Source organism: Apteryx mantelli, chromosome 2 (genome assembly GCF_036417845.1).
Source record: "Apteryx mantelli isolate bAptMan1 chromosome 2, bAptMan1.hap1, whole genome shotgun sequence".
NCBI lineage: Eukaryota > Metazoa > Chordata > Aves > Apterygiformes > Apterygidae > Apteryx > Apteryx mantelli.
In genome coordinates, this window is record NC_089979.1 from 121,104,367 (window position 1) to 121,131,149 (window position 26,783).

General features: G+C 39.9%; 1 protein-coding gene across 1 annotated transcript; it reads right to left on the reverse strand.

Moving 5' to 3' along the window:
• Positions 1-1,301: 1,301 nt before the first annotated feature.
• Positions 1,302-25,830, reverse strand: ACP3 (acid phosphatase 3). The gene is made up of 11 exons (XM_013950734.2): positions 25,717-25,830; positions 19,531-19,626; positions 18,094-18,180; positions 17,072-17,224; positions 8,827-8,925; positions 7,669-7,773; positions 6,540-6,672; positions 5,100-5,182; positions 3,123-3,229; positions 2,370-2,539; positions 1,302-1,420 (listed from the first exon to the last, which is right to left on the reverse strand). The coding sequence occupies exons 1-11, from the start codon at positions 25,828-25,830 to the stop codon at positions 1,302-1,304; spliced, it is 1,266 nt and encodes a 421-aa protein (XP_013806188.2).
• Between the last annotated feature and the right edge of the window lie 953 nt (positions 25,831-26,783).

Consider the following 26,783-nt stretch of genomic DNA (forward strand, 5'->3'; position numbering starts at 1 on the left):
TACTCATTGTGTCTGTCTGAAGCAGCTGTTGGCACCTGTCTGTGTAGATGTCTTGATTTAAAAAAGGCTTCTCCACAGTAATGTGGTTCACAGTATCCTCTACAGGACTACAAGATCAAGGTCTTGTACTCCTTGAAGCATATGATGATAAACAGTATTTTATACAGCAATGTCAGTATTTATGATACTAGTTTATGATACTAGAGACTAGCATGGAAACACATTCCCTTCCCTTAGGAGCTTACAGTCTAAACAAGCAAAATATGGTTCACAGAAGAAATCAACATACAAAAAGTAGAATCACTGTCTTCTTACTTTCAGTGCATGTCTTGCATGTAAGCTATTCTGAGCAGATCAAGGAGATATTGTAAATTAAAATGAAAGGTGATGAGCAGAGTCATAGCTGGAGGAATCATTCTAAGAGTGGCTCAAAGAACTGATGTTATAGGAGGAACCTGAAGCAGGACAGAGGCACTCATGGAATCAGAAGACAGCTGCAAGGCAAAGGATCGTTCATGATTGAGAGTTCACAATAACAGGAAAGAAGTATAGCAACAGAAAATAGATTTAAATGTATTTACTTATCCATGTTTTTGAAACTCTGGGCCCTGACCAAGATCCTGGTGTGCTAAGCTTCTTGCTTGATGCCTGGATATGTGACAGAGCAGCCCAGTTTCTACTAATTTCAATGAGAGCTGTGGTAGCATAGCTCCTTTGAAAAACAGGCTGGCAGCTTTTATTATCTGGAGGCTAAAGTCAAAACACCAGCATAGATTTGCATGAATAAATGCAGAAACTGCACATCCAAGTATTGGTACAAATCTTTTTCACACAATAATTGCAACTTTTGCGTGCTGAAAACATGTTCCTGCACATCAACGAAATTTGTTAAGTTGAGAAAAACATTACAAACTGTGACTTTCAAGAAAGACTCTTTGAGCAGGGCAAGAGAGAAGCAGAGGGCTCAGCAGTAATGGGCAATAGCAAAAATATGCATAGGTAATAGCCCCCTTGTCCCCACTGGTTGACTTGGTAATGATTAATAATAGTAGAAAATTTAAAGGTAGAAATTGGAGTAGTTCATCTCCCTACTAAAGAAAATTCTTAACAGTAACTTATTGCTATGGTATTTCTTATTGCATATGTTTAGTCTTTCAGGAGCCAGGCCACAGATACTTCTCTTCAAGTTTATTGAATATGCTTTGGAGATTCATTTGGCGAGAGGTAACTGATGGATATAAACCAGAGCAACCTGAAGCCTAACATCTAGCTGCTCTCTCTTTCATTCTTTTACCTCTCCTTTAAAGGTCTTGATAATTGTTTCTGCGTCTGCAGCGTCCATAATGATAAAGGAGATAGAGCAATACAAGGTCAACGATGAACAACAAGCCAACAGCAACATCAAATCCTATAAACATATCTGTGAAGGAAACACAGTAAAGGAGAAGTGTGTTAAGGAAAGGTGTAAATGTATGTCATCTTAGATACAGAGATAACAATCTAATGACAAATATGTACAATGGAAATACTTTTATAGTTAAATTTTCTTGTATTTCTGGCAAGATCAGATGGTCTGCATTTGCTGACCTATCTAACATAAGTATAAATATATATATTTCAGTCTTGGGAACATATACATACTTCCTGCCCTAGGTGTTCACAGAGCAAGAGTGACATCTCATGTGTAGTTAATGCAAACCAGGAGTTTCATGTGGGATCAGCAGAACACTAAATATATGTAGGAACAGGGAAAGACCAGGACTATCAGAAAATGACATGTATTTCCTTACCCTTGCCTCCCTCCTGGAAATAATATTCAGGCAGGAAAAGGAGAATTTGGCCAAGGTTAGCATCTGTCAGTTGTTGGTAGTCCAAGGCAAATAACTGCTGTATCTGTGTGGATCAGCTGCACTGGGCACGTGCAGTGGAGGCTAAGGTATTCTCAATGTATATAGTACACATGCCAGAAGTCTAAATGCATCAAACTTACCGTGCATGTGAAAGTCATTTATGCTTTTTATCTACAGAAGGTCTGATGCATCCAATGTGCACTGGACTCCTTCCATTGTGCCCATACCCATATTTCTGTCTGACAGTTTCAGTGACAGGAGCTCTAGTTTTGGCCATGTCCTTATGTTATTCCTTACATGACAATGCCAATAACAGCACTGCTTTCATACTGGTGGGCAAGTCTACCCTTTGTATTCACAGAGAAATTTAATTTAAATCTGCCTTCCCTATCAGTGATAAAGCTGGTCCAGACCCCTTAAAGGGAGATCAATCTATTGTATGAAAGGTACAAAGTTGGAGCCATTGATACAACTTCTGCTTACATGTCTTATATGGAAAATACACAGCTGTTACACTACCTTTTGTTTTATCTTTCTTCCCACATTCTTTTGACCAATTTTCTGCAATCATAGGAGAAACGAGTTCAGTGAACTTCTCAAGTGGACAAGAAGAGGTGCATCCTGGCAGACTGAGTAGGTAAGGATCCTTTGAGGTATCATTCCGGTAATGCATTTCAATGCTATACCGCCTGATTAACAACATGAAAAAGATAAAAAAAAAAAAAGTTCTTAAATAGGAAATTTCCTACTCAGAGACAGAATGTTGCAAATAGCCTCTCACATACTGTTCTAGAACCTGTTCTTCAGGAACGGAGGCTTTGTGAAAGATGTTCGCAAAGCTCAGTTTGCCAAAACCAGTTGTGTGACTGTACAGGTCACTGGTCAGGTCAAAAGGTCTTTCTGAAGGCCACTTGCATGGCAACAGCATCGGGCTCTCATAAGCCAATTGGTTTACCTCGAGATTTATGAGACATCTCAGAAATGTTGTTGGTATTATCTGAAGAAGCAGGAAAGTTTGTCTTCCTACTTACTTCCAGCTGATAAGGCCTGTTTTCATCTTGTCTTTCAAAGCACACAGATACGTGCACATACAGCAACCGTGATTTTTACAGTTTATATTATAATATTGTGCCTGTGGACTGCTCACTGAAGTATCAGTTTAAAATAAATTTGTGTCTTACAATATTTGAGGGAAAACCAATTCTTTGGGAGGGAAGGGAGGAACAAAATTCCAAATACTTCTTGCTCTTGCGTAGATAAGAAGATACTTGCCCACTGCTTTCTTGATAAAGCTCAAAAAACTGGCAAGCAGCATATGGTGGCAGTTTTCCATTGAAAATATTGAGAGCAATCTGGAGGGCCCCAACTGTGGTGTCGTGCTATTGGGGAAAAAAAAAAATCCTTAAAATTCAGTAAGCTCAACTCCCATTTATCCAGAGTAATGAGAAGAGAGTAGAAAAAGAGTGGAAATCCAAATAAAACAAAACTTGTGTAAATTTGACCATAAGAACATATTCTGTATATTCACTATTGGAAAAAATGCGTTAACAGATTACTGCAGACAGCAGGGGACACTTCCAAAGAGTTACTTCAGGCTGTCTTTTATCTTGTGGCAATATTTTGGATACGGGGATACTGCGGGAAGGCAAGGCATTCTCTAGCCTGAGAAATAAAGGTAGTTTTTCAGTGCATTTTGCTACCCCTTCCTTCAGTAGTGCTTCTTCATTCCAGGAGTAACCTTGGTAGCTCTACTGAGAATAGGGCAGTGTAAGGTAGTCTATCCTATGGCATTTCAAGTGAATATACAAATACTCTTTTTAGATGGTATACCAAACAAATAGTTGGATACAAAGATTCTCCCCCCCTCCCTCCCCCAAAAACTTTTAAAATTGTTGTTCCTTCTATTTTGACCTATGCAATAAAATCTTAGTTTGTGAATCTCAGGATCAATTACCCACCCAACCACCTGCAGTCTCGTCCTCTCCCCATTATCCCTCCTTTTGCAGGAAAGCCCAGAAGGAGGAGCTGAAGGAAAGGAAATCCTTGATGCTGTCAAAACTTTGCAAGCAATTTTGTATACATATTTCCTAGGCTTATTTACATTATAGTCTAATATATATAGTCTAATATAAGCTGTATATAGTCTAATATAAGCTGTAGTCTAACAGCTACATTTTAGTAATTACTCAGGATCTGGAACTATTTAGATCAGTTTCAAAAGTAAGAATATACTTGGCCCCAAGGCATTAGAGCAGCAGTGAAAATTCAGAGCACTCTTCTTGTTTTTCCTTCTCAAAAAGAATGTAGTAGAGCTAGAAAATGTACAGAAAAGGCAGCAAGAAAGATTTAAGATCTTGAACAGTTTCTATAAAAGTAAATATTAAATAGGTTAGGACTCTCTCTTGGAAAAGAAAAGATGGAAGAGGTGTGACAGAAAATAATAAATTCATGAGTGACACAGGAAAAGTGAATAAAGAATGACTGTTCTCTGTTTTTCATAATACATGTGTTAGGAGGGAACTAAACCAGCATTAAGTTTCAAAAAAACCAGAAGGAAGTGCTTCTTTCTTTTAACACATAAGCTTTAGAAGTCATTGCCACAGGATGTTGCAGAGGCCAAAGTACAAATACATTAAAAAAGTGATTAGCTAAATTGATGGAAGAAAGTCTATCAAGGGCTATTAAATACATAAACACAGATTCTGTCCCAGGAAGTCCCTAAGCCACAGATTGCTGGAAGACTGTATCAGGGAAGCATCACTCTGTGCTGGCTTTATTCTCACACTCTTCCCTGCTGTTGGCCATTGTCAGAGATGATAATGAATGCACTAAGTGGATCTTGGTCTGACCCAAATGGCCCTCTTCATCCTCTAAAATGAAAAAAAATTCTTAGTTGTACCATCCCTTTCTAAGCAGAAGAAGGGTTTGGATGCACAGCTGAATTTCTGCTGTGTGCCAACTCTAGGCTAGGAGCACTTAAGGGAAGCTGCAACATAAAGAAACCGCATCAGTAAGCTGCAGAAAAATGTATGCTAAAATACACAGATATCTTTACCAAGTACAGTTTGACTGAAATTGAGGTGCGATCCATGGTCCTGCTGTATTCTTGTATTGTCTTGTATTCAGCTTGTTTGCTGAATTGAACTATGTTATTCTTTTGTTTAACTTACAGGAACAAGCTGATTATTCCCTTTTGGGGTCTTTACTAGTAACATCATAGCAACATTTGTCAAAGATGAAGATACTCACTGCAGAATAGACCTCCATTTTTCTTTCTCTTGAAGAATTAGCAGCTTGTTTAATACTTTTTAAAATAGTATTCACAAGGACACCTTGAAAAGATGGGAAAAAAGGAAGAAGAAAGTGAAGAAAGAACATTTGCATAGAAAGTCGAAAACACAAAAGATTTTGGGTGTCAAACAGGGAACATCTACTCAGGCTTCTTACTCATTTTTAGCTTAACACAAATTCATACCTGTGGAGAAGATATTGTAGAAATGAAATACATCATTCATGTCAACTGAAATTACAGGATTTACAGAAATCAGGCAGAATTACCCTGAGAATTAGGGCTAATGGCACTTTCCGTTTTGTTATGCTGAGACATCTTCTCCATCTTTTTTCGTCTGTTTGGAGTTTTGCGATAGTGACAGCTGCACTGGCTTCTTCCTCTCTAGATTTTGAAGAAATGTTTTTAACTATTTACTTCCAACGAGTCACTCAGTACTCAGTATTTTTTACAAAGCTCTTTTGTACTCCTTCTCTCGTTCAGATGTATCCTAAAGCCAATGGGACAAGGGCAGCAGAGATTCCCTGTAGCACATGTTATACTATTTGAGGGAAAGAGGACATAACTGATATGTCCATGCATACTAAAAAATAAGTCCTGACCACGTGATATGGCCAGCTACCAGCTAGTGGGCGTTAGAGACTGTAATTACTATATATTACTTGATCCAGTGATGCATATGCCTAGGTGATGAGACTGCTAATAATTTTTAGCTAGGTCATTACTGCAGGATAGGTGCGTTACAAAGCCTAGTCCCAAACAGTCCAGACCGTGGACATTGAAGCTCACTTGTCTGGGTTTCCTTCTCAGGGGCACTTGGGGGTGGTGCCATGCACCCCAACTTTGGAGCGAAGAAGTGTTCCCAGCTCTTCCAGTCTAGACATAACTTGAATCTCTCATCTTCCATTCTGATCAGACTGTTTTGGAGCAGCTTTATGTCAGGTTCTCAGAGAGCTAATAATGTGTTGCCAGAGTTTTGTCACAATATATAACCACTACATCAAGGAGAAAAACAATGATCAGGAAACAATTAGAATACATATTGAAGAAACAGAACTTGAGCTCAATCTAAGCTGGTATCAGACAAATAAAGATCAGTCCCTTGGGGGCTTGATTCTTTTTCCTTGGATTTCTATAATTTTTCTTAAAATCTTAATCTATTAGAGTGTCTTAACATCTCCAGGATAACTAAAAACATTCACGTCTATACCTCATTTCAATATCTCATCCATGCAAATGCTAGTTTTCAACACATTTTCCTGGTTCATATGATATCCAATGTCCTTAGTTACAAATAGGGGTTCCGTATCAATAATTTTGCATGAGTAAGGTGACAGAATGTTGTGTATTATCGTAAGTATTGTCTCCTCCTTTCTGGAAGCTACATGTTCTTGATTTACCTCCTTGTAGTCGTGACTTCTCTTCTGTTTTATAAAGCCCAAATAATGACAGTAAGGACAATTCTGCCAGTTTTTCCATCTTGTCCATTACATCTTTGGTGGCCCATACAGGGCGAGTGTAATTGTGAATACCCTAGTGATAAATGAAAGCAAAATTATATTTTTTCCTCTACAGATTTCCATCCTCCTATTCCCCTACCTCACACCACTACTTTTGGACTCTCTGAGACTGTCCTGCAATTCTTTGCCCAGTGAAATACCTTTTGTGGAAATGGAGATCAACCTGAAATGGATGATCTGGAAGAGGGGAAGTACCTGTGTGAAGGGGATCCCTTGCAAGTATAATGTATTCTTCCTATAGTGATACTTCTTTCTGGTTTTGCTAGTGTGAAAGACTGCAGACATATATTCTCTCTCCTTCCTCTAACACTGGGTCGTCAGGGTATAACCTAGCTCCAGCTTGTCCTGCCTTTTCCATACAGTGGACCAGATACTAGTTCCATCACAGGCCATTTACAGACAAGTGTCACTCTCCAGTCAATAACTGGAGAGTGCACTAGCATCTTACAGTGTCTAAGTGCATCAGTGGAGGATATGCTGCTGTTAATGACTAGTTGGGGCCAGATGGAATTATCCCATGCATGAGACCAGTCTGATTGCATTCACTGGAGCAATCATCATCTCCTAACTTTCTAACCAATAGATCATAATCTTACTTCTCATCTTCAACATCTATCTAAAGATTTTTATGTTTACTTGTTGTTAGTTTAAAGCAAATACTTTCATTTTCCTGTTAAAAATCATAAATACATCCTAGCCAGCATGCTCAAATAATTCTACAGCAACATACTGGGAAGGAAACTGAGGGAACAAAGGGAATGGATTTCTGCACCAGTGCGTCGGGGTTAAAACACCAAATGGAAACATGCGAACAGCAATTTTCCAAGCTGTAGTCCATGCTTTTGGGGTATCTTTTACCAATGCACTAAATTAGGATTTAGATTCAAATTAAAGAAAAGAAGCAAATTCAGGAGAGAAAGCCACTCATTCCTGTGAAACCAAATTGCCATGGTTTAGTTGAAACATGTTTGGAGTTATTTTCTCCCCCAATCCCCATCGCTATTATTACCTCACAATATAGCGTGTCATACGTATTCCAGAGTTTGAAATTGTCCAGTATTTTGAGATTGTTTAGTTCAAGTCCTGTGTTAACTGCCATCGTTTGTAAAAAATCCTGGGAAGAAAAATTAAGAATACACCACAAATACTCAATACCTGTGGAATGAATACAGATTCATCAGCATCCAAACTTATTCCCATGTTGCCTGTTTCACACTGGTAGCTGACAGGGAAGAATTGCTATGAAGTTGTAATTCACCTCTCTGGCAGGACAATGAGGCTGGCCAGAGTAGTTGAGCTGGCAGAAAGTTAGAAATAAACCAAAAAAAAAAAAAGTTTGGCTTAGCCCAGCCAGTGCAAGCAGTGAGTCTGAAGTGACTCAGAGGATGTGTACAGGTGCGGTCAAGGGTGTGAGGGCCACACGAGACCCCTGCTTGTGAGGTCTGCAATTACAAAGTGGATCACAGGCTAACTAGAGAGCAGCAGTAGCCATTGTCCAGAGTAATTATTGCCCACAAGAGCATGGTTGCTTGGGGCAGGTATCCCCACCACGTGCCACAGCCTGCTGCAGCATTGCAAGGGGAAATTCTGGATCACTAACTGTGAAGATGTGTGTCAGGGCCAAAGCAGAAGCATTTCTTTTGATGGATCCAGAATGCCTCTCTGAATAAGAGCATGTGAATGCATGTTATTCACTGATACTGTGGTAAAATTTTCACTAGTCAGTGTTTGCCTGGCTGGGCTTGCTTTAGTTCTCTCTTGCAGCATTAACTTCAGAAAGTCATAGCAGGAAGACCTAGATTTTCCTGAGTTTCAGGATATTTATCAGATTTTTAGAACTGGTTTTGTGCTACCCTGTAAAACTGGGAATTGCTGCATCCAAAATATTTCCTCTCCCCTCAGTTCATTGAACTTTAATTACATGCAGCTCTGAATAGTATCAGAAAATTAATGTTAAATTCAGGTTTTAAAAGATAAGTTAATGTAGACAAGCTTGAGAAATGTATTTCAAACATACTTTTTGATGGCTGACCTAAATTTCTATTTTTAAGAGAGTCCTCAGGATTTTTAGGCATTTTAGCAAAAGCTGTCAACACAGTTCTGTAACTTCTACATGTTAGGTCCTTTCATTTTTCTTAGATTTTGTTTCCTTTTTATTTTGCCTTACCATGTACGGTTGTATTCTATTTTGAAATTCACTAGATGTTTGGGTTTCATTCTGAAGTTCATCAAAACGGGGACAGTCGTGCAGAGGAAAATGCAGCCTCTGAAATAAGAGAAGTAAAAATTAGAATAGTTCTGGGACTAATCAACACAACCCTAGGTTTTGTATTGCTAAGATATTTTATATTTGTGGGATAGATTCATGGCCCTGCTGCAGCTGCTCTGTGACAGTTTGTTTGGGCACCATGTTCATGAATTTGGTGAACATAAGAAATGGTCTGTGGTAGCCTGACTTTCCAGTTGTTACCAAAAGGCCCAGACAAGAAAGAGTCTCAAAGGGGGGGGGGGGGAATGGGGGAACTGTTACCAGCTCAGACAAGAAGGAGTCTCAACGGGAGCCTCAGACAAACATACCCAAGGACACCGGTGCAGCTGGGACTGATACATCCTGAGAAAGTACAGATAAACCGGCAGAAGCCAGTTGGAGCCAAGATTAGGACCAAGACAGCTTTTCTCAAACAAGGAAGCAGGCCAAGTTGAGACCATGTATGGAAAAGTAGAGCAAAGTTCATGGCAAGACACTGAGTGACACCTCTTCTGACACCACTAGGGACCACCAGAGACCACCAGAGACCCCCAGAGACCCCCACAGAAGACCCCCAGAGACTCAGACAGCATGCATAATGATTATGTAAATGTAGTAATTAGTTCTAGGAAATAGAATGAATATGTATAATTATTCCTGGAAATTTAATGCATATGCATAGGATAGAGCAATATAAACTTTAGATGATGTGACACATAGTGTGCACGTTGGGTGGAGCTATCCCCTGTGTACCCAGTGCTGTAATAAAGAGAATGCCTGCTTCTTAATGCTACATTGGTGTTAAGGAGTTTTTCTCCTGATTTCAGTGACACAGTGATAATCTAAGGCTGTGATAGCTTGATTTCCATCAGTTTAGCTGATTTTGGCTGGAAGCAGTTATGTCAGGGATTGCTTTGGGAAATGGCTCAGTCTCCATGATCAAGAATTTGAAAAAAGAATTTTAAAAAGCTACCATTTCCCTCTTTTAGTTTCTGCACCCTGCTAGATGCAGCTCGTCTCCACCTAATTTGGAATCTGAATTGTTTTTTCCAGCCACATATCCCACTTTCAGTGCTTTGGAGATAACTAGTATAATATGGTATGCATTTTAAGTACAGCTTAATGGACAGAACTCCCAGGTAAAAATGACTAATAAATTGTGTTTCTGAAATATCAAAAAGCTATGACCATATAGCATTGGTCTTGCCTAAGCACATGGCTTCATATTTAATAACTCCAAGTCTATGCGTTTTGAGATCACCTGATAGTACATATTTGATCTGAACCATGTGTAAATACATACTCACATCTCTGTCAAATTCTGTTCTGGCAAATATGCTTTATGCCAGTTGCAGAAGGACAAGTGATATCTGAACCAGCCTAAAGTCTGCCAGTATAAAACTTACGGTTTCAGAATTGTTTGAGTGAGCAAAATAAGGTTGCATTTGTTCAGCACTTCATGTCATATCACTAGAACATTTTTGACCCAGTACTATTTATCCTGTAACACAAATCATGTCATGGAACTGAGTTATATAATGGAGAAGTTCACTCTGTATAGAGGCTTCTAAGAAGACCCACATGTCATTTAACTTCTACATCTATGGCTTAAGTAGGACTTAAACGGCAAGAAGGTCTGCTCTGCCTTGGGGTGAACATAGCAAAATGCACTTCCAGTGCTTCTTTTTTCTCTCTGATATATCAAAATGCATCAAGTGTGAGGCTTGCAGTGGTCACCAGTAGATGGTAACATGCTTTCCATTGAAAAGATTTCCAAGGGTGCATTTTCTCTCTAACAGCAGCACACTAGAGGGTGATGGCTCAAGCTGCAATATGAAGCTAGGGAACGTTGTTTAATTACACAATAACAAATGTTCCTCTTGCTGTATGGCTTAATTATTCTCCTCTAGGTGTTATTAATTAAGCCACTCCCTTTGGCCTCATTAAGCAGTACTCTGGGCTTTTGCCTGTTGGGTCTTGATAGATCCCAGTGGCTGAAAAATAAACTGTGATTAGGTTTTTTTACAAGATGATACTTGGCTTCAACTTCCCACTTTGTGTTGCTCAGGGCTTGAAAACACCCTCAAATATCTGGTTGGTTTAACAAGGGAACAATATTTTTTTCCAGGTGGTTTGCATATTTAACAGGCATTTGGAGTTGTTTCAGTGAGACATCAGCACCCACCCCTGGGGCAGTTGCAGAAATGATGGGTACTAGAGATTCTACAAATGAGCTTGCCTTCTGCAAACAGGTCGCAACACTGTACTGTGGTTCCCCTGAGGATTTTGTGCTTTCTTTTGGCCAAAGCTCTGACCACTTTGATGCTTTTTCTTATCTTCTGGTGTAAGAACTTCCCCTAGTATCCCACATTTAAATAACAGTGATGATGCTCCTTTTTGTTTAAGGACAGAGGGAAGTTTCAAGCTGAATCACATTGTTCCTAATGCAGTTTGCTGAAACCTCTTCTCCCTGTACCTGCTTGCAAGCATGGCTTTAGAATGGAGTAATGCCAATGGGCAGGTGGGTGCGGCCCCCTCTAATGACAGACTCTGTCCTCTGATGCTGGTGACTGGACAGGCAGTTATTAAATAGCTTTTGTATACATTTCCTCAAAGTCTACCTCTGTCCTCAAAGGCAGAACAGAATTAACCTTTCTGGCACTACACTCAATGACTTTTGTCCTTGTTCAACCTTTTACTTACACAGTTCCCTATCACAGGAGCCAAAGAAATGAAAATCCAAACCTGAGTCAGTCAGGGAGAGCTGTGTATAGCAAAACTTCTGTCAGACCTATCATTTAGGTAGGTCTACTCTTATTATGAACTGTGATAGGTGATAATTTGTTACATCAACTCGTGAAGTGATTTTACCATGAAACTAGGCGCTAAGTACGGGCTATCACCACAATGATTGTACTGAGCCAGCAGAGCGATATTGTATTGTGAAATGTATGCGCGCGACCTGAAGGGCACCACGTACAACGCAGAGGAAGACCCCAGCTTTCATCCCGACCCCCCCAGCAACAGCCGGCGCAACCACAGAAGTTACAGGCATATAAGGGGACTGTGAGCGGGGGATTGCGCGCGCCGTTGGTGGAGCAGGAGACTCCCCGGCCGCCCAGCGCTGTTTTGCTTACTTGTGACTTGCTCAATTATTTTATAAATTGGAATTTATGCAACCCGGCCCGAGTGGTTGTCAATTTGTCGCGTTTACCTATAACAATTTGGTGCCGTGACTCGGATGCAGGCTTCCCTGGTTTCGGGACTATGACTCAGGGGAGGCGCCCCATCTTCGGATGGCCCTTGAGTGGGTAGTTCCCCTACCAGAACCTGTATTTCCGAACCCTAAATCAGGACAAGTAAGCAAAAGAACTGCAGTACCCCATAAACTTTGTGCACGAAGATCCGAACGAAGACTCAGGACTGAGTGAGTATATGTATGTGGTTCCGTTCGGTTGGGGTGGGATCCCCGGAGCACGTCTGAGTGAGATGTCCCCAAGGGACGAAGCGAGTGCAGACCCTACAGTAGTGCGGTTCCCATTGTCCGCGAGGGCGTGGGCCACGACCTAGGGGAGCGATTGAGCGTGTGTGCGTGTGTGCTCCGGAAGATGGGACAGAAAAAGAGCAAGTCTTCTGATCCCATAGAGGGCTTTACAGTACGGTTACCAGATATACCGCCCGATAGCCCTTTAGGATTAATGATTAAGTATTGGAATGACTGGCCCTCCCGAAAAGGCAAAAGTCGAGAGAAAATGGTACATTACTGCATGCAAGTATGGGGTGGGAAGCAGATTAGAAGAGACCCCCTTTATTGGCCAACATACGGGTCTTTTGAAAATTGGATATGTCAGGCCCTAAATATATATGTGAATTCAAAGGAGCCCTTTAGTTTAGAAGAGAGTGAGTATGCTAGTTTATGGATAAGACCAGATACTCGGACCATGATATTTACCCTGAAAGAGAAGGGTTCGAGGAAGAAAAGCAAAATATTGGAGGAACTTCCCGTTTCTCCTCCCCCCTATATTCCCTCAGCTCCAGCTCAAAACCCAATACCAGCCCCTCCTCATAGCCCCCCCAACGACCCCGGACTGGGATCTAGATCCTCCTAGTTCCCCAGAAGAAACCCGAAGGGTCACGAGGAGTCAAACGAGGGGAGGTGGGCGACCTGATCAGCTGTACCCCTTGCGAGAACTCCCCATGGGAGGACCACAACCAGGGATGGGTTTTGTGTCCATGCCCCTGAGTTCAGGGGACGTACGGGATTTCAAGAAAGAAATGGGGAATTTATTAGAAGACCCTTTAGGGGTAGCTGAAAAATTAGATCAGTTCTTAGGTCCTAGCCTTTATACATGGGAGGAATTACAATCCATCCCGAGCATATTATTTACAGTGGAAGAAAGGGAAATTATCCGTAGGGCCGGGATGCGGATTTGGGATCAACAGCACCAACAAGGTCCCGCAGCAGATATCAAATGGCCCACCCAACGGCCGGACTGGGACAATCAGAATGCTGAGCATCGGACACATATGTCCGATCTAGGAACCATAATAGTTCAGGGAATCAGGGAATCTGTTCCCAGGGGGCAAAATATTAATAAGGCCTTCATGGAACAACAAAAAAGGGATGAGACACCAACAGAATGGCTTGAGAGACTTAGGAAAAACCTGCAACTTTATTCCGGGGTAGACCCCAGTACCCCTGTGGGACAGGCTCTATTGAAAACACAGTTTGTAGCAAAGGCCTTTCCAGATATCAGAAGGAAGTTGGAGAAGTTAGATGATTGGCAAGATAGAGGACTGGACGAATTGCTGAGGGAAGCTCAGAAAGTGCATGTGCGAAGGGAAGAGGAAACTCATCGGCGGCAGGCAAAGATTCTGGTGGCAGCAGTCCGAGAAGGACAGAGAGGGATCCAGGCGCAACCTCCTAGGTCGTATAACGGACCTAAAAGAAAGCCACCTTACCAAGAAGGACAACCCAGAGAAGTCGTGACGAGGGACTTGAGGCAGGTTGAGTGTTTTTATTGCCAGAAGAAAGGGCATCTGAAGAGGAATTGCAGGAAGCGAATGCAGGATGAGCAAATGTTCCAAGAAGATTAGGGGGGTCAGGGGCTCTATCTGCTGGGGACTCATAAAGGAACCGAGCCCTTGATAAAATTGAAATTAGGTCCCCAGCGACAAGAAGTAGAATTCCTTGTGGATTCTGGGGCAGAAAGATCTACTGTCCAAACGGTACCCTGGGGGTGTAAACCATCCCCAGAGAAATTACAAGTGATAGGAGCTAAGGGAGAACCCTTTAAGGTCCCAGTAATTAAAAATGTGAAAATAGAATCAGACTCTCGATTAAGTGTGGGATCCTTTTTATTAGTTCCCGAAGCTGAATATAATTTACTGGGCCGAGATATGATGGTTAGTTAATAGAATCAGGGCCCCTAGACAAAACTTGGTCAGCCCAGGCTTGTGAATTGTATGCGGTTTTTAGAGCCTTAGAAATTTTAAAAGGCAAAATAGGGACTATATACACCGACTCTAAATATGCTTATGGAGTAGTACATACATTTGGGAAAATATGGGAAGAAAGAGGAAGCTAATGATAGAAACCCAGATGAATTGGATCAAGTGTTTACCCTTAGCCTTGTTGAATATACGAACTCAACCCAGAACTGACACAGGAGTCTCCCCTTTTGAAATGTTATATGGGATGCCATAAGATTTAAGAGAAATGAACAAAAGAACAATTACCAGGTTCCATTCACCGAGTTAACCCTGGAGACAAGGTTTTAATTAAAACCTGGAAAGACTCGTCTTTGACTCCCCACTGGGAGGGACCTTTCCTTGTTTTGCTTACCACAGACACTGCTATTCGCACCACAGAGCGAGGATGGACACATGCCAGCAGAATTAAAGGGCCGATCTCAGAATCATCGTGGGAAGCCTTTGGAAACCCGGACCATTTAAAAGTAACCTTTAAGAAGAAACCTAGAAACCTCGATAAGTAAGACCACATTTTGTAAAACCTCACATTGTATTTGTTATCCCTTCGTGTGTTATAAATATAGGATTTGTAAAGAGAAGTAGTGGACTCACTGGTAGTACGGGTACCTCCCTAGCGGCAGTTGTCGCCTTTGTTATGGAAAATTGACCTATTTGACATTAAAAGGGATCTCAAGAAAAGATCGGTGGAATGGTGGGAAGCTTTTGCTAAAGAGGTACAACCAGAGAAAGGTTGTACCTACGCCAACCACCCCGATCACATAAGGCCAAAATTGAAAACACCAATTGTAGGTGGACCGTTCCGCATGTTGAGTGTCACTCTGGAGAACTGGGAAGCCTTTAAAAATCCAAAAAGCTCATACAGGAGGTTCCCCTGAAGAATACGGCTGCTGTCGAGAAGACGGTACACCCTGCTGCTCTGAGCAAAAGAGTAGGCAGAGGAGACAGAGACGTATGGAAACTGTGGGGATTGAGGCCGATAAGCCACCTCCTAAGCAGGGATACCCAAAATTGTAAGGCCCAGACTCTTTAAAGTCCCAGAGACACTTGGCATCACGGATCGCCCCTCCAAGGCATTAAGGGTTCGTAAAATATCCGTTAGCCAAGCCATGGGTCCACTACTCCTCTGGAAGACGAATCAAAGGGGAACATAATATACACCAACCCTTTAAGTGGTCATTAATAAGGTGGGAGGATCAAACAGTGATCCAAGTACAAAGTGTACCTGGGAGTCCTACATTTACAGCTACTTTTTGTGAGTTGGTGCCTATTGAACCATGTCTAAATCATATGGGGTTTTTACTTTTGTCCTAGTTCTAATCCTGGGCTGTAACTACCCAAACTCTTATTATTGTGCTTATTGGGGATGTGAAACTATAGCCTCTGATTGGACTCCAGAAGCAGGGTTAGATAAGTTTTTATCAGTAAAATGGGGGCCTTCTGGGTGTACCCCCCCCCCCAAAGAGGATCTCCAGCTGGGGTATCGGGGAAATCCCCACTATACCCCCCCGGGAACTTGTAAACATTTAATATCACCCATCCGGAGGATCCGGGATGGTTTTTGGGAAAGACCTGGGGAGTCCGTTACTGGGAGTCCGGGACCGATAGAGGTGGATTAATTTTCATAAAGAAAGATGCTCCCCCTGGCACAGGAGGCTGTTGTTCGATTTGATGAACAAATTAAAAAGGACCAAAACAAAAAGGGGGGATTGTGATAGGTGATAATTTGTTACATCAACTCATGAAGTGATTTTACCATGAAACTAGGCGCTAAGTACGGGCTATCAACTCGTGAAGTGATTTTACCATGAAACTAGGCGCTAAGTACCGGCTATCACCACAATGATTGTACTGAGCCAGCAGAGCGATATTGTATTGTGAAATGTATGCGCGCGACCTGAAGGGCACCACGCACAACGCAGAGGAAGACCCCAGCTTTCATCCCGACCCCCCCCAGCAACAGCCGGCGCAACCACAGAAGTTACAGGCATATAAGGGGACTGTGAGCGGGGGGATTGCGCGCGCTGTTGGTGGAGCAGGAGACTCCCCGGCCGCCCAGCGCTGTTTTGCTTACTTGTGACTTGCTCAATTATTTTATAAATTGGAATTTATGCAACCCGGCCCGAGTGGTTGTCAATTTGTCGCGTTTACCTATAACAGAACCTTGGTTGCCTAAGTGCTATCAGAATAGGAAAGTAATAAGTGCTACCAGAATAGGAAAGTAATAATTGAGAGATCATTACAGTGTCTAATGCAAATTCCATTCCTTGAATAAACTAAGAAATGAACCTGCCAAAGTGGGCAGAAGAGAAAAAACTAAGCTCTTTAAACCTCTCTGGCTGATCGGTGCTCAGAAAAGCATATGCCATCTGTAAAGGTTTAGGGCAACTTCCTTAGAATACTGTCCAAAAGTGCTCTTGCCAGGAGAAATGTTAGAGCTGTGTCTTGAAGAAAGTGGTAGTGTGGATTGTAAGTCAGGTATTCAGCATTATAGAAGGAGGCAGCTATTTACAGGCAGCTATGACAATTAAACTGTGACATTCTTGCTGGCCAGTAGCTGCAATTGATGTTTTTTGTTAGACTGAACTCAAAGAGAATAGAAAATGCTCTTTAGCTCTTCCCCCCCTTCTGGGAAAGCTTAAGTCATGATAGGAAGTATCCAGCCAGTACTCACCCGGTCTGATGATTTTGGCACAATATGAACTGGGATGGGTTGCCAGGGAAGCTCAGGGTTCCAGGTTTGACTGCTAGTTGGTGGAAAGAGGCCAGAAAGGCATGACTGGGCACTCATAATGGTGCGATCATAATCTGTACTTTGGATATAAAACTGAAGATAAAATGGCAAAGAGTTAACATTTAAAATGGCAATAATAAAAATGAGAGAGAAACTTTACCCAGCTCATCAATCTTGCCTTCTCATTTTCAGTTTCTGTTTTTGCATAAAATCAAAAGGATGAAATGAAAGCTAGCAGCGAACTTGTACCATAACTCAGCCTCTTAGGGCCCTGCTTCATTTGCGAACATGAAATTGCCAAAGCATTTTTCACTTTGGAAGCTAACCTTGGAACTGAACTGAGAAGAATAAAAAATGTGATTTAAAAGAAGGAATATCTGCATCCTCTGAAATTCAGAGGTACATTGATATGATCCGTCTGCTATACCTCAGGGATGAAGGCACTTATAACCTTGGTGGGTAACAAAGCCTCTCATGGAAGCATTGCAAAGCTATTTTCTTTTTTGTCCTCACATCAGTGCCTGTGTTGACAAAAACGGTAGTGGTACCTTCCCCATGATGCATCCATGTCATGTGACACGCACACATCCAAACACATGTGAGACCTCTCTTTCACAGGATGAGATATGTGAGCATGGCCCATCACACGGCTGTGAAAGCATTCATCTGTAAACAGGGTAAAACAGTATTGGATCACTATGACAAATTGCCAATTCATTTGATGGGGTGGAGCTGTTCAGTCCTGGAAAACAGGGTTGTGGAAGACCCAAACTGAATGTAGGAGCATAAAGTTAAGCATTTCAGTCTATGTTTTTACTGTGACATAACCCCCCCGATTTTCAAAAAAGTTCTGTTACCTTAATTTTTGTTTTAATGAAAGGGATATGATGTGCTTTTATTTAGCACAAGTCCATAGTGCTGTTATTCTGGAGAAATGTCCTCCAGACAGTTCTGATACATACCTCTTGCCGGTGGTATGTGCTGTTCAGAAAGTTGGAATATCTTTGCCTTATGTACTGTCCAAGTTCATACAGCTGCTGCATTCCAGTCTGTGAGGTAAGCATACAGATGACCCTTAGATTAAGGAGACTGGAGAATCTTAATATGCTTTTCTTTTCTACTTTCTTTTTGTCTTCACCAATTTATTTTTGTGATCATTAACCATTTGTAAAACATATTTATATGTTGTAGGTGAGCTAGAATTTTTAACAGAAATACTCATTTATATCTATGAAAAAAAAGATATTTTCTGAAATTCTAAGACTCCAACATATGCAGCAGGAAGGGCAATGTACCTGATTCTGTACAAATACTGTTTCCAGAGTGCTGTAGCTCTATAGATGCTTTTGGAGTTACTTAGGATCAGTATTGTAAGTGTATGTCAGTGACAATTGAGAAAGGGTGATTGATACCCCAATATTCTGATGAATTTGTGGCTTACATTTCTATGCCTTCAGAAACATTCTTCCAGCTTTGCCTTGGTACCCCTGCAGTTGTCTTAGACTGCACAGTCTTACTAATTTCCAAGGCTATGAGTTGAACTCTCTAACTTTTAACTGTCAGAGAAGTACATTCTTACTACTGCTGCCAAAAAGATAAAAAATAGAAAAAAGCTCTCAAAAAGCTATTCTAAAGCAAAAACTCATTTTCTTCCTATAAAATAAGATACTTACAGGGTATGGTAACATCTGTTGTCTGAGTGTCTGAATTTTACAGATTTTCCAAGTCTCACTTTGAACACTAAATGCTCAGTTGTCTCTGATTAATACTTCTCCATTGTAATGACATATAGTTAGTGAATGCACTGGCCTCTATTTGCTCCAGAACTTCATGTGCCAAATATAGCTAAAGAGCTAAGGCCTGGTGTTGAAATGCCAGAGCAAGAGGTAGGCTCAGTGTCTCTTAATGAAGCTTCAGGCTGAAAGCAGCCTTATTAGAAGATCGTCCCCAGAAGCAGCCTTTTCCTGCAAATCTTCCCTTGTCTTGTGAGTAAATGGTTGCCAGTCAAATGATGAGATGTCAGCTCATCATTTGACCTGGTGGGCAGGTGTCATTCCTCTACCCCGTCACATGGTGCAATGCTTAAGGGTCTCAACCATCAGAACTTCAGAAATTTTATGAGTACGGATAATGTTTAAATTTGCCATTTATTTGAATGCACACACACTGCAGGAAGTTGTTGCTTGCAGGAAGACAGTCATATAGCTATGATGAACAAGATTTCAATGTGGCAGTAGTTGGATGAATATTGTTGCAAAAATGTTTATGAATTATGGAGTATTGCTAATATCATGTATCACTAGTTGGGATTTACTGATATTTTGCAAGACACACATCAAAAATCTGCACACTTCCTATGTTAGTAGCATTCATAAATGTTACTAAGGAAGTCAACATACCTTCGTAAGTTGTCCGAATCCCTGGGGCCATTCGCTTTCTTTGTGTAGATCAGTTGGAAAGTTTACAACTGGTGTTCGGTCACCATGTCGGAAAATCTGATAAAATTAATGTTAAAAATTTGAGTTAATTACTGTTAGCTTTCCTTTCTCACCTGACTTGAAGACAAGCATATAATTTTAATTCCAGTGCCATTTTTCAAATAAAAATATTGAATAGACTGCAGAAGCTTAATGTGTCAGTTAGGATTGAAGTACATTCTTTACACACAGGAATAGGTATCATTACATAGGAATTCAGTGGGCATCAGCCTGATGACTCTTCTGCCTAGAGCTTAAAATGAATCAGCCAAAATGTTAATGCCCAGATTAGATTCATAACTAGGCACCTAGACAAGAGATGTGACTGAATTTTGGACACTCAGCCTCTCTGACTATTAGACCAGTTGCTGATGTGCTTATATGAGGATTTAATTACTTTGGCACATACAACTTAAACTTTTTTCAAATGCTTTTTTCATAGCAGCATCTTGTAAATGTGTATATACACATTTACCTTGTTAGCTTACTTAATTTTTCTTAATATTTTGCATATGTTTATGAAAATATTCATGAAAGTCAGTAGGATTTTTTCTAGTAACTTCAGTGAGAGCAAAGAGTTTGCTCGCTTTCCTATGTTGGACACTCTAGCATGGTGGGTGTTAGTATGATATGTGCAGTAATGGGAGTTGTACATCAGAAACCTTAAGTGAGACTTTTTTATTTTTATTACAGTGTACAAAAAAGTACCAACCCCAGCTTAAAGAGTTCTGAAGAACTCTGAATTCCCCTTTTCTAAGTATGTCATGTGTAGGCTTAGAAAAACAAAGTCTATGGAAGTTTTACGTGGAAGGAAATACTGTAATACAAATTCACAGGGCTCCAGACAATCTTCCAGGATGCTGATCCAAACTGTTAAAGAAGTAACCTCTGCTTGTATGCCTTTTCAAATAACTAACGTCATTGCCTGACTTTGCAGAAGAAAATGACAATGTGGAAGCGTGGTATATTTGTTAATAAAGTGACATCTATTCCATAATACCTCACTGGTATAGAGTGCGATTATAATTAATACTCTCCATTGCCTCATTACGCCACATTATTCTTCCCCAAACATCAGAGAGGTTTGTACACGCTGGTTAGTTTGCCACTCCCACTGGTAGGTGTCTCACGTTTATATTTTCTCAAAGTAAACAAAAGCATTGTGGTTCAATATTTTAATTACCATACACACCCTTTTCAGCAGCTCTCTGTACCGATGTGCACAAACTGGTGCTAGAGCAGGTATTTCAGAGGTGGAAGTTACTATCCTTTAAAGGTGAATATAATTGGATTTCTCCTTGTGTTCAAAGTTTCTAAAGTAGACAGCAAGGTTTGCCAGAGTAGATTAGGTGTTACCACCAGAACCATGTAGAAAACTGATTATTTTTTGTGGCTGGTAATTAAACTTCACTGAAAATGTGGTTGACCTTATCAGAATATTTTCCAGCAAATCAAGGAATTTAGTCAAAAAGCTTTGATTTTCAAGTTTTCCACCACATTAAAAATATTCTCAAAAAAATTGAAATGAACTTTGAAAAAATGAAACATTAGTTAAAATTTAAAAAAGTTTTGTTTTTAACCTACAAAAAGGTTTTCTTAGCTAAAACAGCTAACTAGAATCAATAAGATATTTGATCAATATGAAATTACATAGTTTCAAGAAAAAAGCTTTCTTTTTCTGATCTCAAAGCAGCACAGCAAAAATTCCATAAAGTCTTTCTTAAATTGATTAGTTTTTACTTCTGCATGCAACTTTTAATTCTGTATGTGTCTTTTTTTACTAAACTGGAATCTTATATTGGTTCTTTAAAATCATTTCTCAGTGTACCTCTAAACAACATGAGAAAAGGCAAAGAGCTACGTTATCTGATGATTGATTCAGCTGATACAAGAAAAATGACTGAGGGGGACTCTTGTGTCATTGCTTATTTCTTTGGTGTTTTGTCATGCTGACATGCCACATGTCTCACATGGGATTGATTAGCTTTTCTGAACAAACTGATGCCTCTGTAAGGAATGAAGGTTAGATTCCCAATTAAAATGTAGCTGTGTACTTTCTTGTTAAATTTATCCAACTTCATGGAAAAGTGTTTTTATGAGTAACTGACAGTTGCTCAAACCAACTGACATGATGAAATGACTGTTTTTACATAATATGGAGTAATAGATCAAAACCTGACCAAGAAATATGCCTTTTTATTAGTGAAAAATTACTGAAAACACATTAAATCTGAAATGCTAGTTTATGATGCTTTATACTTAATATGCAACATAACCCTCAGTGTATATTTCACTGTCACAATAGTTAACCTCTAAAAACATTTGATTAGCCACAACAGAGCAGCATTTTATCTCAACAGAAGTGGGAGGGCAAAAACATACAGATTCAAAGATATTTGAATCTGTATGGGCGCTGGAGATGTAAAAGAACAAGACTGTTTTTGCTTTTTGTAACCTTAAGAAATAGAAGCAGTGGTGTTTGTTCTCTTTTAAAAAGCGGCACGGCTTTTTAAAATCCAGACAGAATAGAAAAAAGTTCCATTCCTTGTTTGTATTTCTACATCTACATTGCACAGTGTAAAGTTAATACAATTACATATAAATATTATGTTATTATTAAGTTGGAAGAAAAGAAAGAAACAAATACTGCTGAGAGCAGAACCCTGCTTTTAGGAAATGAAGCGTTGAGCTTCTTGGCTAGCTAATTTTTACTTGTGCTCAAACCTCCTAGTTGCCTGCTACTTTTGAAAATGACTTTGCTTAAGTTACGATTGGAAATGGAATAATGACCTCATGAAGAACTACTTACCTAAAAGGCTAACTCATCCAGTTAGTCAGCTATATTTCACAGAGGGTTTTTTTTCTTTTTTCACTTCAAACTTTAAGAAGGGCTTGTGTGTGGAAGTTTATCTTTTTAGCCTACTGTTAGGGAAAAAAAAAATATCCCTACAAAGCTTACCTTGTTCATCAAATATGTATTTCTCAACACTCAGAGGATTTGGATTTTGTTAAAACAGAGCTGATCCTTCAAATTCATTTTAAGATATTTGTGTGCTTCAGCGTTTGTTACTCCTGGCATACAGATTGCCTTGCTGACCTCTCAGGAGATATTGAAACTGGCAGGATGAGAGAACAGGAAGAACTTAGGAGGGAACACAGAAGGGCAGAAGACACTGGAAAGCAAGAAGGAAGAGAAGGCAGGGAGGAGATGCAGAAAAAAAGTGAAGCATACCTGTTGGGTGCATTCACTCCAGAATCTTCTGTCTGAAATGTTTTGCCTCAGTTCTCTAAAGCAATAGATGGATAATTATCGAACACCCACTCCCTCAACTTTGGTAGAGCTGGAACCTGATTTGGTATTGGGGCTCTCCTGCTCTCTCTTTCTGATATTGTGAGGGTGAGCACTATTGATCAAAAAGGCCATGTGACTCAAACTTTGGACACAAATTGCTTCCTTTTCTGTCAGGTGAAAAATCACATTGGAGAAAACTGGGGTAGTGTAGAGGGTGAAGTGAGAATATGGCATGTATAGTATATATAAGATCTTCATTCAGAAGCGCCATGAATTATAGTGAATTATGTGGCTCTGAGTAATAGTGAGCCACTGACAGATACTTGTATCGACATACCCATCTTCAGACAAAAGTATTTCTTATTCTGTAACCAGCAGTAGGAATGAAAACAACAGATCAGTGGAACGAGCCATGCAACCAGCTCAGGGAAACTATTGATGCAGGAGAAATAAGAACATGTTTAGTCAAGGTTTCAAATGACTTGGATTGATTAGATAAATAGATATCATACCCTGTCAGTGCTTCTTATCCTGAGTTACAAGAAGAAAGACATGATGAAACCACCCTACCTCAGAAACCACACCCCTTTGTGTATATGACAGATGAAAGAGTGCTTATGTGGCAGCAGAAGTTACAGGTCAGAGCTCCTCTATACAAACTCAATAAATCAGGATTTCATTTTTACTTGGGTACCCAATGGTTCTAGATATTTCCTATTTTCTTCTGTTATACATAGTTTAAATTCAGTACACAAGAATTCCACTGAAGGTTAATGTTGACATGTAAGAAGGAAAACTAGAATAGGATTTTGAGAAAATGGTTTGAATTACAGCTTTTCAGCCAAAAGGACTTGTGGCCAATAATCAAAACACACAGAATCAGCACAAAGATGGAAATTATGAGGAGAGAGCAAGGCAAAGCACAAGAGCATAGCACAATTCTGGAAGTGAGCAAAAGGGAGCATTTGTCTGTTTTCCCCCCTGCAGATGTATTTTATATTGTACAGTTCTGCTAAGAAAGTTTTAAAAAGTCATTATGCCACATTTTCACAGTGCAATAATATTCTCAGGTGAAAACATAGCAATTTACAGAGTACAGCTGGAAAATGGCTGTTGAATTATCTCAGAAATGTGTGTTTTAGACTTACCTTGGTTGTAGTTTGACCCTTATTATATCCCATTATATCAATGAAATGTTCTGGGGCCAACTCCTATCCTATTAATTTATGCTATCAATTCTGTTCCCATGAAAATTCAATCAGTGAGTTCAGAAAGCAAAATTAAATTGAACACACAGAAACCATGCTTTCAAAAAAGATATATATACTGATAATAAGACTTACTGTGTTGTAACTTTTTAGGCAAATTGGTTGGTCTGAGGAAAGGTAGCAGTGATAAAAGTAAGACAGTTTAAACAAAATGTATCTATTATTTTCATAATAATTATGATAAGTTACTCTATAAATAAATAAAGTGCTATCTTCCTATTTTTTTTGGTAGGTAGGAGAAAGTGGCTACATAGCTGTGATGAGGAAGCTGGTTTTGGCAAGGAAGGCTCTATTTCCGTAATAATATTTCCTGTAACTTGTTCTGCAGAGCCATCACTTGATAGAACACTGTAACAACTGCAGTTCAATACAAGCCTCATTCCCTCTAGAGGATTAATTCTCCAAGGCATACTGACTGCCTGATTTCATCTATATGTCCAGGTCTCTCTCTTACCATTGGAATAACATTTAAAGAAACTGCTATAGAACGTTACTGGAACTAGAGTTGAGTTCCTACATCATGTAGTGTCTGATCCAAGAGTAAGGCTCAGCAGGAGTAGGAACCATTTTTTCCTGAGCATTCTAGCCTCTCTCCAAGTGGCACATCTACCTAATCCAGCCAACAGACAATTAGATATGAAATAGCATATCTGGGGCTAGATGGTATGTTTTGGACACAGGCCTTCCTTCTGTTACCCATATGTGCACTTGATATCTCAAATAGAGGAAGATAGAGGAAGAATGTCTTAAAACTAAAATTCTTTTTTTATGAATGTTAATTCCAATCCCCACAACTTTGTATTGCAAATATCACTTTAGATTAAATGTTCTTTATCAGTACATTTCTTATTAAAAAAAGAAATAAGGATGAAAAGGGCTACCATACAACCTTCACCATCTAAATTACTTCACTGAATTAATATCTCTTTTTTACTGGAGATATTGAGGAAACTGATGATGAAGTGGTATCTAGTTGCTTTAAAACCAGAAATGGTCCACAAAAAACTATTACAGTCAGTTTTCAAACTAACTGTAGTTACTGCAACATGTATCTCAAATCTCTACATAAAATGCTATTTTCTGTTTTTCAGTATACTGCTGTGCCAGTTCAGCTGTTCTGAAATGGAAAATATTTTCATTTCTATTTTGAAATCTCAGAGCACCTTATACCATGAATAAATTCAGCTTCCAAGCACAAAGAAGGTAGGCCAGAATCTCCAATTCTCAGACTGTGTAACTGAGTATCAGCTAAACTGAGCAAGAATAGGTTACCTAGACCTCAGATCTCTTGACTCCGTGCACTATGCTCCCACCACAAAGCTAAGAGGTTCAGTTATCTTGAAATAATAACTAGAGGTTAGTAGATGAAAAATCCTATAACTTGAGGCATTTAATATTCTTTAAGAAGTCCTTAAATTCAGTAAGCAAAAGGGCAGAAGTAGTTTTTTCTAAGTCTACAAAGAGGCAAAGCAATTGCACACCTTGTTCAATCCTACAATAACAAATTGTAGCATTCCCCGCAAATAAACAGAAAACCCATCTACTTACTACGACCACAAACTTCAGTTCTCTTTCTGCGGTAGTCCACTGAAACAGAATGAAGATGATATGAAAAGCAAAACACAGAAGCCTAGATCGATTGGGAAGCCATATCACTCCCATCTTGGCAGCGGATGAAAAAAGGCTTTGTAGCTCCGGCAGCTGCTCTGGCTGAACAGCCCAGATGCCAGGCTGTACTTTCGAAAGGGGTGGAACTGCTGCTGCTGAATTTTAAATCCAGGAGGAATGTTGTGTGATTATGCAACGAGTCTCATCATCCTTTGTTTGCAAATTACTGTTTACATTCTGCTCAATGAAATCATAACTCAATTCCTCTTTCTCTGTGATATTTTTCTCTTTTGCAGTGTAAGGATGAGGGTTGAAATATGAAGGATTTGCTAGTCCTTTGGACTGTTTCAACCTACCTGTTCAGTTTCTGCTCTCAGAGCTCGGACTCTTTCCAGACTGTAATACAGCCAAGAGGATGAACTTGGAACCAAGAGTCAGGTGAAAAAGGTTTCTCTTTTTTCTTTGCTGGTCAGATAGTCTGTCTCCTCACCCTCTTTTCAGCTTCCCTCGCCTTTATATCCCACCTTTCCTCTTCTATATTACTTCCCCCTCCAAATCAGAATACTTATTTTAAACAACACTTCATGTAGTTTAAAATTACCAGTCCCTCAGATAAAATAGTAAAGTTACCAGGATCAGAAAAAACAGTTAAAAAACACCTTGCTATTGGTATGTTCTTTAAGCTGCTTTCTGGGCAGTTATTTGCTTTTTTCTGTGTTGCTTTTCTTTTCCCTTGAAATACATCTATGCTTCCCCTTTTGTAACTGTTTCTGTCAAGTTTCTTGTTTGGCCTCAGTTTGCTATGAAATTCTGCATGAGCAGGCCCTGGAGTTCATATTTTCATTATTGCTGATTAAGAACATCGATTCTGGCAGTGGCTCACTGGCTTTGAGTAGATTGCTCAGCTAGCCTATCCTGACTTCTCTGTAAAATAAGAATAACAATAGTTCATAAAGATTTTGTGGATGAATGAATTACAGTTTGCAGAGAACTATAAATGTAGTGCC